General features: G+C 55.1%; 1 protein-coding gene across 1 annotated transcript in view; it reads right to left on the bottom strand.

Annotated features, from left to right (window-relative positions):
* Positions 1-3,792: 3,792 nt before the first annotated feature.
* LOC140716035 (SRSF protein kinase 3-like) overlaps positions 3,793-18,992 on the bottom strand; it is a 59,704-nt gene continuing 44,504 nt past the window's right edge. The window contains 1 exon segment of the mRNA XM_073028701.1: positions 3,793-5,758. Within this exon segment, the coding sequence (XP_072884802.1) occupies positions 5,574-5,758 (185 nt within the window). The 3' untranslated portion in view covers positions 3,793-5,573.

Here is an 18,992-nt window from a genome sequence, read left to right as displayed (position 1 = left end):
GGGAGCTTCACTCTGTGATATTTCCTGGAGGAAGGTGAAGGAGGAACTGCAGAAAGAGTTGGACCAGGACATCGGTCCCCAGTACAAAGATGGCATTCTGGAGTTGTGATGAGCCGAGACTGTGGTTTGCACCAATTTGCTGCCACTGTTCACGTTCGGGTTTCCTGATTTAATGTTGATCCTATTGTAGTGTCCCAAACATTCAGAATTTGTATTTACAGAGTTAATGTATTCTTTTAAATGAAGGACAAGTATTTCCTCTCGAGTTCTTATCTAAATCCAGAAAAATGCAAAGTGATTCATGTTGGAAGGTAAAATTTTTAAGGCAGAGTACTGTGCTAGTCTAATCAGGATGAGGTTTCGGGATACTTGGAGACTAATGATAAAATAAATCAAAGTCAGCATCGTTTCTGTAAAGGGAAATCTTGCTTGACAAATCTGTTGGAGTTCTTCAAGGAAGTAACAAGCAGGGTGGACAAAGGAGAGGCAGTGGATGTCATTTACTTGGATTTTCAGAAGGTATTTGATAAGGTGCCACACACGAGGCTGCTTAACAATACAAAATTCTATGGTGTTACAGGAGAGATACTGACATGGATAGAGGAATGGCTGACGGGCAGGAGGCAGCGAGTGGGAATAAAGGGACCTTTTCTGGTTGGCTGCCAGTGACTAGTGGTGTTCCTCAGGGGTCAGTACTGGGATCGCTGCCTTTCACATTGCCACAAAGCCATCATTCCATTATCCAATTCATTGACGAACAAAGTTTGTTGATGATATGAAGAGAGGTGGAGGGGTAGGTAGTGCTGAAGAAGCAATGTGATTGCAGCAGCACCTAGACGAATTAGAATGGGCAAAAACAGTAGTAGATGGAATCATGTTGGGAAATAAATGATAATGCATTTTGGTAAAAGGAACAATAATGAATAATACAGATTATAATCTAAATGGGGAGAAAATTCAAACATCAGAGGTGCAAACCGACTTAGAAGTCCTTGTGCAAGACTCCCAGAAGGTTAATTTACAGATTGAGTTTGTGGTAAAGAAAGCAAATGCAATGTTGGCATTTATTTCAAGGGGAATGGAATATAAAAGCAAGGAGATAATGCTGTGGGTTTATACGACACTAGTCAGGCTGCCTTGGAGTATTGTCAAGAGTTTTGGGCCCCATTGAGCAGAAAGGAAGAATTGTCACTGGACAGAGTCCAGAGGAGGTTCATGAAAATCATTCCTGGAATGAAGGGGTTAACATAAGAGGAGGATTTGGCAGCTTTAAACCTGTACTCACTGGAATTTAGGAGAACACGTGGGGATCTCATTGAAACCTACCAGATGTTTAGACAGGGTGGATGTGGAGAGGATGTTTTCTATGGTTGGGGGTGGGGGGGTGCGTATCCAGAACTAGAGGGCACAGCCTCAAAATTGAGGGGCAACTTTATAGAACAGAGGTAAGGAGTAATTTTTTATAGCCACAGTAGTGAATCTGTGGAATGCTCTGCCAGAGGCCAAGTCCGTGGATATATTTAAGATGGAAGTTGTTAGTTTCCTGATCAGTCAGGACATCAAAGGATATGGCGAAAAGGCAGGTGCATGAAGTTGAGAGGATTCCAGGATCAGCCATGATGGAATGGCAGAAGAAACTCGACAGGCCGAATGGCCTAATTCTGCTCCTATGTCTTATGGACAATGGCAGATTCTTAGCAGATGAATTGAGAAATCCTGGGGTACGTGCCCTCAAAGATGCTGGAGTGTTTACAAAGCTATATGGTGTGTTGGCCATCATTGTGTTCGCGAGCCACAAGATAATGTTCCAGTTCTATAAAGACTCTGGTTAGACCACATCTGGTGTAGTGCGTTTTGTTCTGGTCACCTCATTATAGAACGATGTGGAAGCTTCAGAGAGGGTGCACAGGAGATTTACCAGGACATTGCCTGGATTAGAGAGCATGTCTTATAAGGTTTGGTTAATCAAGCTAGGGTTTTTCTCTTTGGTAGAGGTGTACAGATGATAAGAGGGATAGATCAAGTGGCCAACCAGACTTTTTCCCAGGGTGGAAATGGCTAATAGGAGGGGACAGAATTTTAAGGTGATTGGAGGAAAGAATGGAGTGGGGTAGATGGCAGAAGTCAGAGTTGGGCACTGGTAGAGGCATACATCAGGGAAATTTAAGAGACTCTTAGAATAGGCACATGGATGACAGGAAAGTGGAAGGTTATGTGGGAGGGAAGGGTTAGATTAATCTTAGAATTGATAAAGGGTTGGCACAACTTTGTGGGCTGAAGGGCCTGTATTGTGTTGTAGAATTCTCTGCTTCAGACGGCACTTACAGAGACAGTACATCAGGAAAGTAAAAGTACTCCCTCTCACCATACTTACTCTGAAGGCATTTATTACAAGTTTATCTGTTCACCAGAGACAGGTCTAACCCTTATTATTATGTGGGATCTTTGAATTTCTGTTGTTAAGTGAGCTGCCCAGGGTCAGTAACCACAGGCAGGGAACCATGTTTCTTTGACACGGGAGATTCTGCGGCTCCAGAGCAACACACACAAAATGCAGCAGCGTCCACAGTGGGGTAAAGGGTTTCGTCGACTGCTCACTCCCCTCCGTAGCTACAGCTTGGCCTGCTGAGCTCTGTGTGTTGTAGTCAGCGGTGGGGGAACTGGTTGATGGGAATACTGCTGCACATTGTGGGTGGGGGCTTGGGGCGACATGGTAGTGCATCACCTTAGCAAACTCGGTTGAATTCCCGCCGCTGTCTGTAAGGAGATTGTACATTCTCCGCTTGACTGTGTCTGTAGTAAAGAAGGCAAATGCAATGTCGGCATTTATTTCAAAGGAACAGAATATAAAAGGAAGGAGTCTTTATAAGTCAGGCCACACTTGGAGACTGTCAACGGTTTTAGGCCCCATATCTCAGAAAGGATGTGCTGTCGTTGGAGGGAGTCAGAGGTTCATGAAGATGATTCTGGGAATGAAGGGGTTAACATATCAGAAGCGTTTGGCAGCTTTCGGCCGGTACTCACTGGAATTTAGGAGAATGCAAGAGGATCTCATTGAAACCTACCAAATGTTAGAAGGGCTCGATAGGGTGGATGTGGAGAGGCGTTGGGGGTTATCCAGAACTAAAGAACACAGCCTCAAAGTTGCTGGGCGACCTTTTCGAAGAGGTTAGGAGGAATTTTTTATAGCCAGAGAGTAGTAAATTTGTGGAATTCTCTGCCACAGACCGTGGTGGAGACAAGTCCATGGGTGTATTTAAGGTGCAAATTGATCGTTTCCTGATCGGTCAGGGCATCAACAGGTATGGCGAGAAGGCAGGTGTACAGAATTGAGTGGGGTCTGGGATTAGCCATGATGGAATGGCCTAATTCTGCTCCAATGTCTTATGGTCTTGCAACCCCGACGGTTTCCTCCTGGTGTTCCAGTTTCCTCCTGCATTCCAAAGACAGGGTTAGCGGGTTGTGGGCGTGCGGTGGTGACACTTGCAGGCTACCCCAGCACACCCTCGGACTGCGTGTGCTTGCTCATGCCAATGACGCATTTCACTGTCTGTACATGTGACAAATGAAGTTCCTCTTTACTCGTTTGACTCTCTCTCGCTGAAGTCCATTCGCCTCACTCCGCACTGGTCACCGTGTCCAGCTCCTGCTGCCTGTGGCTCTGGGCTGTTCTGCTGAAGACGACGTGAATCTGTAGGTGTGGGGCGGAAAGTCACTTGGGGGAGCAGCAGAAGATGCCCGGGGCTCTCCAATCTCCACTGAGCCAAGTCTGACTCAACACACAGACCTTGCTAGGAGTTGATTAATAATTTAATGAAAGTTCAGTGAAAAGAAAATATCATACAATGAGTTAGACGGGCTGCCAGTCCCGGTGAGAGGTACATGCGATGTGGAAACTCTCCATCCTGCCCAGGGTAGACTCCTGCCACCCCCACAGGGTCAGTGCACTGGGACACCACAGTCAGGTACGGAGGGGGCCCTGAATTCTCCCCTCCCCTGTCTGAGCCATCACACCGACTCTAGGCTGCATTGCAAGCCACAGCCCTCTCACCCTGCAGGGACATTGTAGTCAGGTGGGGAGGGGGAAGGACAGACCGCTACCCCCCCCGTTGTCAGACCACTGGACAGCCAATTGCCGGGAGTCCCGGTGGGAGACTGTCCTCCCACTGGAGTGGGTTAAGTCAGGGCTCCTCTTGGAAAAGTGCTCCGCTCTCTGGGTACCAGGGTCAGGATCAGAACAAAGGGTGCTGGGGGAAGTTAAGGGCTATGAGCTGGGGTTCCCATGGGTGCAGTGCTCTCCCTCTGTCTCAGTCCAGGGTACGGCTGGCTCAGGAGCTGAGCTGGGGTTCCTGTGGGGGCAGTGCTCTCCCTCTGTCTCAGTCCAGGGTACGGCTGGCTCAGGAGCTGAGCTGGGGTTCCTGTGGGGGCAGTGCTCTCCCTCTGTCTCAGTCCAGGGTACGGCTGGCTCAGGAGCTGAGCTGGGGTTCCTGTGGGGGCAGTGCTCTCCCTCTGTCTCAGTCCAGGGTACGGCTGGCTCAGGAGCTGAGCTGGGGTTCCCGTGGGGGCAGTGCTCGCTCTCTTGGTATGCCAGCCGGGTCAGGAGCTGAACTGGCTGAGACACTTGAGGGCTGTGGTTCCTGTGGGGGCAGTGGTCTCCCTCTGTCTGGGTTTGGTGTAGGGGTTGTTCGGGAGCTGAGCTGTGGTTCCAGTGGGGGCAGTGGTCTCCCTCTGTCTGGGTTTGGTGTAGGGGTTGTTTGGGAGCTGAGCTGTGGTTCCAGTGGGGGCAGTGGTCTCCCTCTGTCTGGGTTTGGTGTAGGGGTTGTTCGGGAGCTGAGCTGTGGTTCCTGTGGGGGCAGTGGTCTCCCTCTGTCTGGGTTTGGTGTAGGGGTTGTTCGGGAGCTGAGCTGTGGTTCCTGTGGGGGCAGTGGTCTCCCTCTGTCTGGGTTTGGTGTAGGGGTTGTTCGGGAGCTGAGCTGTGGTTCCAGTGGGGGCAGTGGTCTCCCTCTGTCTGGGTTTGGTGTAGGGCTTGTTCAGGAGCTGAGCTGGGGTTCCAGTGGGGGCAGTGGTCTCCCTCTGTCTGGGTTTGGTGTAGGGGTTGTTCGGGAGCTGAGCTGTGGTTCCCGTGGGGGCAGTGGTCTCCCTCTGTCTGGGTTTGGTGTAGGGGTTGTTTGGGAGCTGAGCTGTGGTTCCAGTGGGGGCAGTGGTCTCCCTCTGTCTGGGTTTGGTGTAGGGGTTGTTCGGGAGCTGAGCTGTGGTTCCCGTGGGGGCAGTGGTCTCCCTCTGTCTGGGTTTGGTGTAGGGGTTGTTCAGGAGCTGAGCTGGGGTTCCAGTGGGGGCAGTGGTCTCCCTCTCTCTCTCTTGCCCTGCGGTACCCTGGCCAGTTCCGGAGTTGAGCTGAGATCCCTGGGACATTCCCTCCAGGCCAGTGGGGCGGGGTACCCGTTTGGGACAGAGATCCTCCTCTCTCAGCCTGTGTTCAGGAGCTGAGCCAGGCACGTTGGAGACATTCAAAGTTAGGGGTTCCTGTGGGTCAGTGCTCTCTCTCTCAGCCCGGGGCATCCCAGCCACTCTGGTCAGGAACTGAGCCAGGGGTGTCGGAGGCAGTCGAGGGCGCTGGCACGGTGCTCGGGCACGTACTCCAGCATGGGCAGCAGGAACTGAGTGAACTGAGAGGCTAACTCCAGTGGCCAGTCGTACTTCTCCACCAGAACCTCGTACAGTGGCCAAGGCTTCAGCTGCTTAATATGGCGCAGGTCCCCTAGGGAGGGCGAGAGGAGCAAAGAGGGACAGGGTTGAGGGAGGGAGGAAGTGTGGGTGAGGAGGGCAAAAATAAACAAGAAAACCAGTTAGAACAAAATTATTCTTCTGCATTTTGTGAAACTCCCTCCACACCGTCCCATCACACACTCCCGGGGTCAGACACAGAGTGAATCTCCCTCCACACCGTCCAATCACACACTCCCGGGGTCAGACACAGAGTGACTCTCCCTCCACACCGTCCCATCACACACTCCCGGGGTCAGACACAGAGTGAATCTCCCTCCACCCCGTCCCATCACACACTCCCGGGGTCAGACACAGAGTGAATCTCCCTCCACACCGTCCCATCACACACTCCCAGGGTCAGACACAGAGTGAATATCCCTCCACACAAATTCAGGAGGCGCACCCTCCGGACCGTAATCTCTTTCCGGCGACAGGTATTCATGAAACTGGAAAAGGAGGACGAAGTTGAGGGCCGGTTTACAGTCCGGCACGAGGGGGTAGACTATCAGGTGTATTGGAGCTCTGAGCGCCCACGGTGCCATGCGTGCGGGGAGGTGGGGCACTTTCGGAGGGACTGTCCTAGCACCCGAAAACCCAGGGAGTCCACTTCGGGAACCAGTGCCCCAGCTAACTCTGCCCCTGATCCCATTCCTGCTCCTACACCTGTGCCGGCCCCTGCTCCTGTCCCTGACCCTGACCCTGTCTCTAACCCTGTCCCTGTTCCTACGTCTGTTCCAGTCTCTGCTCCTGCCCCTGTGGTTCAGGCGGGTGATCCTGGGGCTACGTGCGGGGAGGTTCAGACGAGGGGCGGGGTGGAGTCTGTGCGGGGCAAGAAAGCGAGGAAGTCGAAACACGTGAAGAAGTCGGCCCCCGAGACCGCAGAGCTCACGCCCATTTGCCCTGAGGTGGAGAGGGAGGCTCGGGGAAGCGTACGGTTGGACAGGGCGATAGAAACGGAGAGTACCGCTCCATCGGTGAATTCCGCACCTGTGTGCTCCTCCGGCTTGAAGAGGAGATGGGATTGTTCCCCCAAGAGGGCAGAGAATGTAGATGAGGGGGAGTCCCAGAAAGGGGTGGGGATCCGGGAGGAAGTTGTGTCTAACCCTGAATCCCCGGATGTAGCCACCAGTCCTGTGGTGGGTGGTGTGGTTGTGCAGGAAGCTAGTGCTGGGCCTGTTTGCACACCTAAAACAGACCTGGAGCCCTCCACCCAGGACTTAGCAGTAAGCGCCTCCCTGGAGGCAAGTGTATTAAACAGTATGAGCGGAGAGGAGACCAAGCTCTCTCACTGTCAGCATCAGGCTGCCGGTGAATCCATTGGACCAGAGCTGCTGGGGTCCCCTTCATGCCTGTCTCCTGGGGAGGGTGATATACCCTGCATGCCGACCCCATCAACTAATGGCCTGCGGGGAGTCCCTTGGACCAGAGCTGCTGGGGTCCCCTTCATACCTGTCTCCTGGGGAGGGTGATATACCCTGCATACCGACCCCATCAACTAATGGCCTGCGGGGAGTCCCTTGGGATTTTCCCTCCATCGTTGCAACTGTGGGTAAGACTGATGCGACGGTGGAGCGGGAAGGTATGAGGGAGGTACCCGCTGTGCAGTGTGGGTTGCAGGGGCAGCCACCTTATACAACACGAGGAGGAAGATGGGGAATCTGTCTGCAGTGAGGGGTTGGAGGGAGATTCTTTTGATAGCGAGACAATGGACATCCTAACCCCTCCTGAAAAGTCCCCATTGATACCTGTGGAGGAGATCAGAGAGTTCATTCACACCTCTGTGGGTGCAAAGCATCGGCCTAAACTAGCCTCGCTTCGCTGGCCTAGCGTGCCGAGGCTGGTGAAGTCCCTGCGAGTCATCCTCGGACGGAAGGGGACGGGGAAAGGGAAGGGGAGGAAGAATGCTGTGTCGGGGAATGACAGACGGCAGCTGAAATCCTTCCTGGATGACCTGGTGAGGGTCATCAGGGTGAGAAACAGCCTCGCTCCTTCGGGAGATGGTGGGTCACAGGGTAGCGATGGTAGCAGTCGGGCCCGGAAAGCAAAGAATGCTCTTGGTTTTCTTCAGGATTGTGTGGCTGAGGGCGCCACTGCTCTCAGTGGGAAGGGGACTGGTGCTGAGGCCTAGTGTGCTCCCGATATGAAACTTACCATAGCTAGTTTAAATGTAAACGGTAGCAGGGGCTCTCTCCGCAGATATAACAATCTCTCAGTCCTCAGAGATGGGAGATACGCGGTGAGTTTCCTGTAGGAAACCCATACCACCCCGGGGGACGAGTCCGCTTGGCTCCTGGAGTGGCAGGGCGGGGTCTACATGAGTCACCTTAGCTCCAACTCTAGCGGGGGTGGCAATCCTGTTGGCCCCAGCCTTCCGGCCAGAAATCATAGGAGTCCAAGATGTTGTGCCCGGCTGTCTGCTCCACCTGGCTGTGCGCCTCGATGGAGTACTGCTGCATTTTATCAACATGTATGCTCCGAGGCGCAGGGTGATGCAGACACGCCTATTCTGTCAGCTGTCCACCTTGCTGAGTTCCATCCATCCTGGGGACTGCATCATCCTCGGGGGAGACTTCAACTGTACCCTCGAGGTGGAGGACCGCTCGGGCCTCCAACGCAACCCAGCATCGGCGAAAAAGTTAAAGGAGCTAGTCGGCTCCTTTGACTTGGTGGACAGCTGGCGGAATCTTCACCCCGACTCTAGCGCCTTCTCCAGAAGATCTTGAGAGGGGGGGTTCCCGGATAGACCACCTGTATATCTCTCGGGCTTATGTCTCCCGCGTGTCAGCGTCCTCCATGCGGCCGGTGTCGTGCTCGGATCATCACCTTGTGTGGATGGAATTTACTCCTCTGCACCCTAGGGTGGGATCCGGGTATTGGCACTTTAACAACCGGCTGCTGGAGGACAGCCGATTCCGGGATTCGTTCCGAGCGTTCTGGGCCACCTGGAGAGAGAGACGGAGAGAGTTCAGCTCCCTATGGCTGTGGTGGGATGTGGGCAAGGCCCACATCCGGTTTTTATGTCGGGAGTACACTAGAGGGTCGACAAAGAGGCGGGGCTCTGAGATTGAGCGGCTTGAGAGAGCGTTGCTTGACCTGGAGTCCCATTTTGGTCCGACCGGTGGAGACCAACAAATGTGGCAGGAATACCAGGAGAAGAAGGACGCACTCAGGCATCTGCAGCTTCAGCAGTCCCGAGGTGCATATGTGAGGTCGCGGATCCAAATGCTGCAAGATTTGGACCGCGGCTCACCCTTCTTCTACTCGTTGGAGAACTGGCGGGGAGTTCAAAAGCAGCTAGTGGAGCTACTGGCTGCTGATGGCTCCTCCATCACGGATCCTGACGAAATTATCAAAGAAGTCCGCACTTTCTATCGGTCCTTATTCTCACCAGATCCAAATGCGGGGGCGTGCAGTGAGGTCTGGGAAGATTTAGCAAAGGTCAGCCCAGAAGACGCAGCGCGTCTGGACGCTCCCCTGACTCGGGAGGAGCTGTCTACTGCCCTTCGGCAACTCCAGAGGGGTAAATCCCCTGGCTTAGATGGTCTGAGTGTAGAGTTCTATCAGGCTTTTTGGGATGTCCTGGGGGTCGATTACAGCCTTGTTCTAGGGGAGAGCCTAGCCACCGGGGAAATACCCCTCTCATGGCGGAGAGCTGTTGCGGTCCTGCTGCCCAAGAAGGGAGACCTTCGCCTGCTAAAGAACTGGCGCCCGGTCTCCCTCTTGTGCGCGGACTACAAGATCTTCGCCCGGGTAATGGCCAACCGTCTTGGTTCAGTACTGAGACAGGTGATTCACCCTGACCAATCTTACGCGGTCCCGGGCCGCTCCATCCAGGACAATGTCCACCTAGTACGGGACCTGATCCACCTGCAGCAGGAGACTGGGTCCCGGGCCGCTCCATCCAGGACAACGTCCACCTAGTACGGGACCTGATCCACCTGCAGCAGGAGACTGGGTCCCGGGCAGCGTTTCTCTCTCTTGACCAGGAGAAGGCGTTTGACCGGGTAGACCACAGTTTCCTGGTGGGCACTCTGCAGGCCTTTGGGCTCGGACCACACTTTGTGGCCCGAGTTCGACTCCTATACTCTGCCGCAGAGTGCCTTGTTAAGGTCAATGGATCACTGGCAGCGCCCATTTCCCTTCAGGAGAGGAGTACGTCAGGGATGCCCCATGTCCGGTCAATTGTACACGATCTGTGTCGAGCCATTCCTAAGCCTCCTACGGCGAAGGCTGACGGGTCTGGTTCTGCGTGAACCGGACATGAAGGTCGTCCTGTCGGCCTACGCCGATGATGTACTCCTCATGATGACAGATCCCAATGACCTGCGGAGGATGCGCGAGTGCCAAGAAGTTTTCTCGGCAGCATCCTCCGCTAGGATCAACTGGGCGAAATGTTCCGGAGTCTTAGTGGGTCAGTGGCAGGTGGACTCCCTGCCGGAGGAGATGAGAGCTTTTGAGTGGAGCACTAGACGTCTCCTCTATCTGGGAGTCTACCTGAGTCCTTCTGGGGAGACCTGGCTGGCGAACTGGCAGGACCTGGAGACCAAAGTCATGGCCCGGCTGGGGCGCTGGTCAGGCCTTCTCAGGGTGCTTTCCTATCGAGGCAGGGTGGTGGTCATAAACCAGCTGGTGGCCTCCATGTTGTGGTATCGGATGGTCACCTTGGCCCCTCCTGCCCCGTTTGTAGCGAGAATGCAGAGGAAGTTAGTGGACTTCTTCTGGGGCAACAGGAAACACTGGGTCTCTGCAGCGGTCTTGAGTCTCCCAGTGGGAGAGGGCGGACAGTCGCCGGTGTGTGTTCGAACGCGACTGGCGGCTCTCCGCCTCAGGACTCTGCAGAGATTCCTGGACGCCGAGCACCCTCCCAGGTGGCACGTGTTGGCGACTTTCTTCCTCCGGAGGGGCTGCTGTCTTCATGAAGACATGTGGCTACCACCGGTGGGCGTCAGCCGTACTGCTTTGCGGAGTCTGCCCGGCTTCTATCAGGACCTACTGAGAGTCTGGAACATGGTCGCCTCAGGCCGGGAATCCCCTCCCCAGGCAGAGGGCGGGGTCCTGGCCGAACCTTGCCCTACCTCAGTGGATGTCAGTGCGGCTCAGTTGTGTGGACCGACTCAGGCCGAGCTGCTTGTCGGGCCCAGACCCCGCAATCTTCTCCGAGAGCCGTGTCCACACAACTTGAGCCGTCTCTCATCGATACCCACAGTCCCGTTCAGGGATGCAAGTAAGAGGTATATGGGCTGCTGCTCCACACCCTCCACTTCCTTGCCCTTGTCCACCGTCCCGACACACCATGGCGGTCGGTCTTTCCACCCGGAGGTGAGGTGGGTCCCCACTGGAAGTCCCTTTACGAGGGGGTTCTTCCCATGCACCTGGGGGATCTCGGCTGGGGGGTGCTGCATAGAGCGGTGCCCTGCAATAAGTTTTTTAGTTTGTACATGGATCTCCCACCCGCATGCCACTTCTGCGGGCTGGAGGAGACTGTGTACCACATGTACATGGAGTGTGCGAGGCTGCAGCCTTTTTTTGCGTATTTGCGTGGGCTGCTTCTCGCCTTCTGGCTGCATTTTAGCCCCACCCTATTTATATATGGTCATCCAGTAAGGAGGGGGGCATGGAGGGATGAGGATGTCCTAGTCAACTTGCTCCTGGGGCTGGCGAAATCCGCCATCCAAGGGTCTTGGAAAAGGGTGGTGGGAGGATCTCCCCGGGCAGAATGCCTGGCAATGTTTAGAGGGTATGTTCGTGCCCGGGTAAATATTGAAAAAGAACACGCGCAGTCCACGGCGACCTTAGAGGAGTTTCGAGACCGTTGGGCTCCGCGGGGTGTAAATGCCATCGTGGATAGAGATGGCAACATTTTGGTGTAATGTCTATTGTCTAGTTGTAGTGAAGTAATTGTGTTTGCCACTGTTTTGTATATATTTTATAGCACCGATATTTGTAATAAAGGATTTTGTAACTAAAAAAAAGAGGTCAGACACAGAGTGAATCTCCCTCCACACCGTCCCATCACACACTCCCGGGGTCAGACACAGAGTGAAACTCCCTCCACCCTGTCCCACCACACACTCCCGGGGTCAGACACAGAATGAATCTGCCTCCACACTGTCCCATCACACACTCAAGGGGTCAGACACAGAGTGAACCTCCCTCCACACCGTCCCATCACACACTCCCGGGGTCAGACACAGAATGAATCTGCCTCCACACTGTCCCATCACACACTCACGGGGTCAGACACAGAGTGAAGCTCCCTCCACACCGACCCATCACACACTCCCGGGGTCAGACACTGAGTGAAGCTCCCTCCACACCGTCCCATCACACACTCCCGGGGTCAGACACAGAGTGAAACACGCTACACACCGTCCCATCACACACTCCTGGGATCAGACACAGAGTGAAACTCCCTCCACACCGTCCCATCACACACTTCCAGGGTCAGACACAGAGTGAATCTCCCTCCACATTGTCCCATCACACACTCCCGGGGTCAGACACAGAGTGAAACCCCCTCCGCACCGTCCCATCACACAGTCCCGGGGTCAGACACAAAGTGAAGCTCCCTCCCACCGTCCCATCACACAGTCCTGGGGTCAGACACAGAGTGAAACTCCCTCCACACCATCCCATCACACACTCCTGGGGTCAGACACAGAGTGAAGCTCCCTCCCACCGTCCCATCACACAGTCCCGGGGTCAGACACAGAGTGAAACTCCCTCCACACCGTCCCATCACACACTCCCAGGGTCAGACACAGAGTGAATCTCCCTCCACATTGTCCCATCACACACTCCCGTGGTCAGACACAGAGTGAAACCCCCTCCGCACCGTCCCATCACACACTCCCGGGGTCAGACACAGAGTGAAGCCCCCTCCACACCGTCCCATCACACACTCCCGGGGTCAGACACAGAGTGAAACACGCTACACACCGTCCCATCACACACTCCTGGGATCAGACACAGAGTGAAACTCCCTCCACACCGTCCCATCACACACTCCCAGGGTCAGACACAGAGTGAATCTCCCTCCACATTGTCCCATCACACACTCCCAGGGTCAGACACAGAGTGAAACTCCCTCCACACCGTCCCATCACATAGTCCCGGGGTCAGACACAAAGTGAAGCTCCCTCCCACCGTCCCATCACACAGTCCTGGGGTCAGACACAGAGTGAAACTCCCTCCACACCATCCCATCACACACTCCTGGGGTCAGACACAGAGTGAAGCTCCCTCCCACCGTCCCATCACACAGTCCTGGGGTCAGTCACAGAGTGAAACTGTTCAGAAATCGAGGAAAAACTGCTGCATTAAGTTCGTGAGATACTTTGGAGGTGGTTCGAAATGTCTCTTGGATATTAATGTGAGCAGCTTGTTTAGTGTGGAAGCTTCATTTGGAGTTTTTCGTTTGGACGGGGTTCATTGACGGCTGCGAACTGCGTAGCACCCAGCTGTGGCTGCTGGCAACTCTCCAGGAAGCCGGGTCGCTCCAAAAACCGGAGACAAACGCCGTTGTTCCCCCAGTGGCAACGGGACAACCTCCTTTCACCTTTACCGTCGTGACCCTCGCTAGGTGTAGGAGCCGAAGCATCGTTGGAGATGTCTCGACCTCTTGAAGTTCTCCAGGACTAACGGAGCCTTTCCCGGCGTTGGAATTTCTGGCACTGGGCCAGCAAGGTACTGTCGAGTACAAACTTTTCCCGCCAGTTACTCAACTCGCTCCCGGACTTTATAAGCAGCACCACCGTATAATTCTCGATTCGGACATAGAAGTAACATGCCAGACCAGTCTACAGGGAGTCGCAGGCCTGCGGGGAGTTATGCAAAGGCGGCTGCCTCTCCAGCCTCGGACAACGCCCTGCTTCGGTCAGTGAAAGTGGAACGCGGGGTGCAATGTATTTTGCGTTCTGGAACTACCCTGGAAAAGTCCGCGGAGGCCATGGAGGACTTGTTGGGGAAAGATGGTGTTTTGGCCACCGAGAAAGAGTTCAGGAAGGCAGTGTTTTACCTGAGGAATGATGAGTTGGTGCACCGGGCCCTCAGTAGAGGGATCACGGTGGAGAACACCTTTTTACAGATGGAGCTAGTGACAGCTCCCACACAACGCATCGTCCTCAGTCACGTAAAGCCTTTCATCCCTAACGAGGACCTGCTTCCCATACGAGCACGCTTGGGGCAAGTACGGTCAGAGATAACTGCCATCAGGCACGAATTTAAGAGATGCACCCTCCGTACCGTAATCTCTTTCCGGCGACAGGTATTCATGTAGCTGGAAAGGGAGGACGACGTTGAGGGCCGGTTTACTCTCCGGCACGAGGGGGTAGATTATCAGGTGTATTGGAGCTCTGTGCGCCCACGGTGCCATGCGTGCGGGGAGGTGGGGCACTTTCGGAGGGACTGTCCTAGCACCCGAAAACCCAGGGAGTCCACTTCGGGAACCAGTGCCCCTATTCCTACGTCTGTTTCTGTCCCTGCTCCTGCCCCTGTGGTTCAGGCGGGAGATCTTGAGGCTACATGTAGGGAGGTTCAGGTAGGGGACTGGGTGGAGCCTGCGCGGGGCAAGAAAACAAAGAAGAAATCCAAACACATTAAGAAGTCGGCCCCCGAGAAAGCAGAGCTCACACCCATTTGCCCTGAAGTGGAGCGGGAGGCTCAGGGAAGTGCACAGTCGGGCGGGGTGATGGAAGCGGAGAGTAACGCTCCATCGGTGAATCCCGCACCTGTGTGCTCCTCCGGCTTGAAGAGGAGATGGGATTGTTCCCCCAAGAGGACAGGGAATGTAGGTGCGGGGGAGTCCCAGGAAGGAGTGAGAGTCCAGGTGGAAGTTGTGTCTAACCCTGATGTAGCCACCAGTCCTGTGGTGGGTGGTGTGGTTGTGCAGGAAGCTAGTGCTGGGCCTGTTTGCACAACTAAGGCAGACCTGGAGCCCTCCACCCAGGACTTAGCAGTAAGTGTATTAAACCCTGGAGACAGGTGTATTAAACAGTATGGGCGGAGAGGAGACCAAGCTCTCTCACTGTCAGCATCAGGCTGCCAGTGAATCCCTTGGACCAGAGCTGCTGGGGTCCCCTTCATGCCTGTCTCCTGGGGAGGGTGCTATACCCTGCATGCCGACCCCATCAACTAATGGCCTGCAGGGAGTCCCTGGGGATTATCCCTCCATCGTCGTAACCGTGGATAAGACTGATGCGATAGTGGAGCGGGCAGGTATGAGTGAGGTACCCGCTGCGCAGTGTGGGTTACAAGTGCAGCCATCTATTAGAACACACGAGAAGGAAGATGGGGGATCTGCAGTGAGGGTTTGGAGGGAGACTCCTTTGATAGCGAGACAATGGACATCCTCACCCCTCCTGAGAAATCCCCATTGATACCTGTGGAGGAGATCAGAGAGTTCATTCACTCGTCTGTGGGTGCAAAGCATCGGCCTAAACTAGCCTCGCTTCGCTGGTCTAGCATGCCGAGGCTGGTGAAGTCCCTGCGAGTCATCTTCAGACGGAAGGGGAAGGGGAAGAGGAATGCTGTGTCGGGGAATGACAGACGGAAGGGGAAGGGGAAGAGGAATGCTGTGTCGGGGAATGACAGACGGAAGGGGAAGGGGAAGAGGAATGCTGTGTCGGGGAATGACAGACGGAAGGGGAAGGGGAAGAGGAATGCTGTGTCGGGGAATGACAGACGGAAGGGGAAGGGGAAGAGGAATGCTGTGTCGGGGAATGACAGACGGAAGGGGAAGGGGAAGAGGAATGCTGTGTCGGGGAATGACAGACGGAAGGGGAAGGGGAAGAGGAATGCTGTGTTGGGGAATGACAGACGGAAGGGGAAGGGGAAGAGGAATGCTGTGTCGGGGAATGACAGACGGAAGGGGAAGGGGAAGAGGAATGCTGTGTCGGGGAATGACAGACGGCAGCTGAAAACATCAGGGTGGAAAGCAGCCTCGCTCCTTCGGGAGATGGTGGGTCACAGGGTGGCGATGGTAGCACTCGGGCCCAGAAAGCAAAGAGTATTCTTGGTTTTCTTTGGGATAGTGCGGTTGAGGGCGCCTCCACTCTCACTGGGAAGGGGACTGGTGCTGAGGCCTAGTGTGCTCCCGATATGAAACTTACCATAGCTAGTCTAAATGTAAATGGTAACAGGGGCTCTCTCCGCAGATATAACAATCTCTCAGTCCTCAGGGATGGGAGATATGCGATGAGTTTCCTGTAGGAAACCCATATCATCCCGGGGGACGAATCTGCTTGGCTCCTGGGGTGGCGAGCGGGGTCTACATGAATCACCTCAGCTCCAACTCTAGCGGGGTGGCGATCCTGTTGGCCCCAACCTTCCGGCCAGAAATCGTAAGAGTCCAAGATGTTGTGCCCGGCCGTCTGCTCCACCTGGCCTGCATTTTATCAACGTGTATGCTCCGAGGCGCGGGGTGATGCAGACGCGCCTATTCTGTCAGCTGTCCACCTTGCTGAGTTCCATCAATCCTGGGGACTGCATCATCCTCAGGGGGGACTTCAACTGTACCCTCGAGGTGGAGGACCGCTCCAGAGAGGGAGGTTCCTGGATAGACCGCTTATACATCTCTTGGGCTTACATCTCCCACGTGTCGGCGTCCTCCATGCGGCCGGTGTCGTGCTCGGATCATCACCTTGTGTGGATGGAATTTACTCCTCTGCACCCTCGGGTGGGATCTGGGTATTGGCACTTTAACAACCGGCTGCTGGAGGAGAACCGATTCCGGGATTCGTTCCGAGCGTTCTGGGCCACCTGGAGAGAGAGACGGAGAGTGTTCTGCTCCCTACGGCTGTGGTGGGATGTGGGCAAAGCCCACATCCAGTTTTTATGTCGGGAGTACACTAGGGGGTCGACAAAGCGGCGGGGCTCTGAGATTGAGCGGCTTGAGAGAGCGTTGCTTGACCTAGAGGCCCGTCTTGGTCCGACCGCAGGAGACCAACAGCTACGGCAGGAATACCAGGAGAAAAAGGACGCACTCAGGCATCTGCAGCTTCAGCAGTCCCGAGGTGCGTATGTGAGGTCACGGATACAAATGCTGCAAGATTTGGACTGCGGCTCACCCTTCTTCTACTCGTTGGAGAAGTGGCGGGGAGTTCAAAAGCAGCTGGTGGAGCTACTGGCTGCTGATGGCTCCTCCATCACGGACCCCGATGAAATTAACAAAGAAGTCTGCTCATTCTATCAGTCCTTATTCTCACCAGATCCGTCAAGTGTAGAGGCGTGCAGTGAGGTCTGGGAAGATTTGCCAAAGGTCAGCCCAGAGGACACAGCGCGTCTGGACGCTCCCCTGACTCGGGAGCAGCTGTCTACTGCCCTCCGGCAGCTCCGGAGGGGTAAGTCCCCTGGCTTAGATGGTCTGAGTGTAGAGTTCTATCAGGCTTTTTTGGGATGTCCTGGGGGTCGATTACAGCCTTGTTCTAGGGGAGAGCCTAGCCACCGGGGAAATGCCCCTCTCATGGCGGAGAGCTGTTGTAGTCCTACTGCCCAAGAAGGGAGACCTTCGCCTACTAAAGAACTGGCGCCCGGTCTCCCTCTTGTGCGCGGACTACAAGATCTTCGCCCGGGCAATGGCCAACCGTCTTGGTTCAGTAATGAGACAAGTGATCCATCTGACCAATCTTACACAGACCCGGGCCACTCCATCCAGGACAACGTCCACCTAGTACGGGACCTGATCCACCTGCAGCAGGAGACTGGGACCCGGGCCGCTCCATCCAGGACAATGTCCATCTAGTACGGGACCTGATCCACCTGCTCCAGGAGACTGGGTCCCAGGCTGCTCCATCCAGGACAATGTCCACCTAGTATGGGACCTGATCCACCTGCAGCTGGAGACTGGGTCCCGGGCCGCTCCATCCAGGACAATGTCCACCTAGTATGGGACCTGATCTACCTGCAGCAGGAGACTGGGTCCCAGGCAGCGTTTCTTTCTCTTGACCAGGAGAAGGCGTTTGACCAGGTAGACCACAGTTTCCTGGTGGGCACTCTGCAGGCTTTTGGGCTCGGACCACATTTTGTGGCCCGAGTTCGGCTCCTATACTCTGCCGCAGAGTGCCTTGTTAAGGTCAATGGATCACTGGCAGCGCCCATTCCCTTCAGGAGAGGAGTACGTCAGGGGTGCTCCATGTCCGGTCAATTGTACGCGATCTGTGTCGAGCCATTCCTGAGCCTCCTACGGCGAAGGCTGACGGGTCTGATTCTGCATGAACAGGTCTACGCCGATGATGTACTCCTCATGATGACAGATCCCAATGACCTGCGGAGGATGCGCGAGTGCCAAGAAGTTTTCTCGGCAGCATCCTCTGCTAGGATCAATGTTCCAGACTCTTAGTGGGTCAGTGGCAGGTGGACTCCCTGCCGGAGGAGATGAGAGCTTTTGAGTGGAGCACTAGACGTTTCCTCTATCTGGGAGTCTACCTGAGCCCTTCTTGGGAGACCTGGCTGGCGAACTGGTAGGACCTGGAGACGGAAGTCATGGCCTGACTGGGGCACTGGTCAGGCCTTCTCAGGGTGCTTTCCTATCGAGGCAGGGTGGTGGTCATAAACCAGCTGGTGGCCTCCATGTTGTGGTATCGGATGGTCACCTTGGCCCCTCCTGCCCTGTTTGTTGTGAGAATGCAGAGGAAGTTAGTGGACTGCTTCTGGGGCAACAGGAAACACTGGGTCTCTGCAGCGGTCTTGAGTCTCCCAGTGGGAGAGGGCGGACAGTCGTTGGTGTGCGTTCGAACGCGACTGGCGGCTCTCCGCCTCAGGACGCTGCAGAGATTCCTGGACGCCGAGCACCCTCCCAGGTGGCACGTGTTGGCGACTTTCTTCCTCCGGAGGGGCTGCTGTCTTCACGAAGACATGCGGCTACCACCGGCGGGCGTCAGCCGTACTGCTTTGCGGAGTCTGCCCGGCTTCTATCAGGACCTACTGAGAGTCTGGAACATGGTCGCCTCAGGCCGGAAATCCCCTCCTCAGGCGGAGGACGGGGTCCTGGCCGAACCTTGCCCTACCTCAGTGGATGTCAGTGCGGCTCAGTTGTGTGGACCGTCTCAGGCCGAGCTGCTTGTCGGGCCCAGACCCCGCAATCTTCTCTGGGAGCCGTGTCCACACAACTTGAGCCGTCTCTCATCGATACCCACAGTCCCATTCAGGAATGAAAGTAGGAGGTATTTGTATGGGCTGCTGCTCCACACCCTCCACTTCCTTGCCCTTGTCCACCGTCCCGACACGCC

Source organism: Hemitrygon akajei, chromosome 24 (genome assembly GCF_048418815.1).
Source record: "Hemitrygon akajei chromosome 24, sHemAka1.3, whole genome shotgun sequence".
Taxonomy (NCBI): Eukaryota; Metazoa; Chordata; class Chondrichthyes; order Myliobatiformes; family Dasyatidae; genus Hemitrygon; species Hemitrygon akajei.
This window is presented reverse-complemented; position numbering and strand designations above follow the sequence as displayed.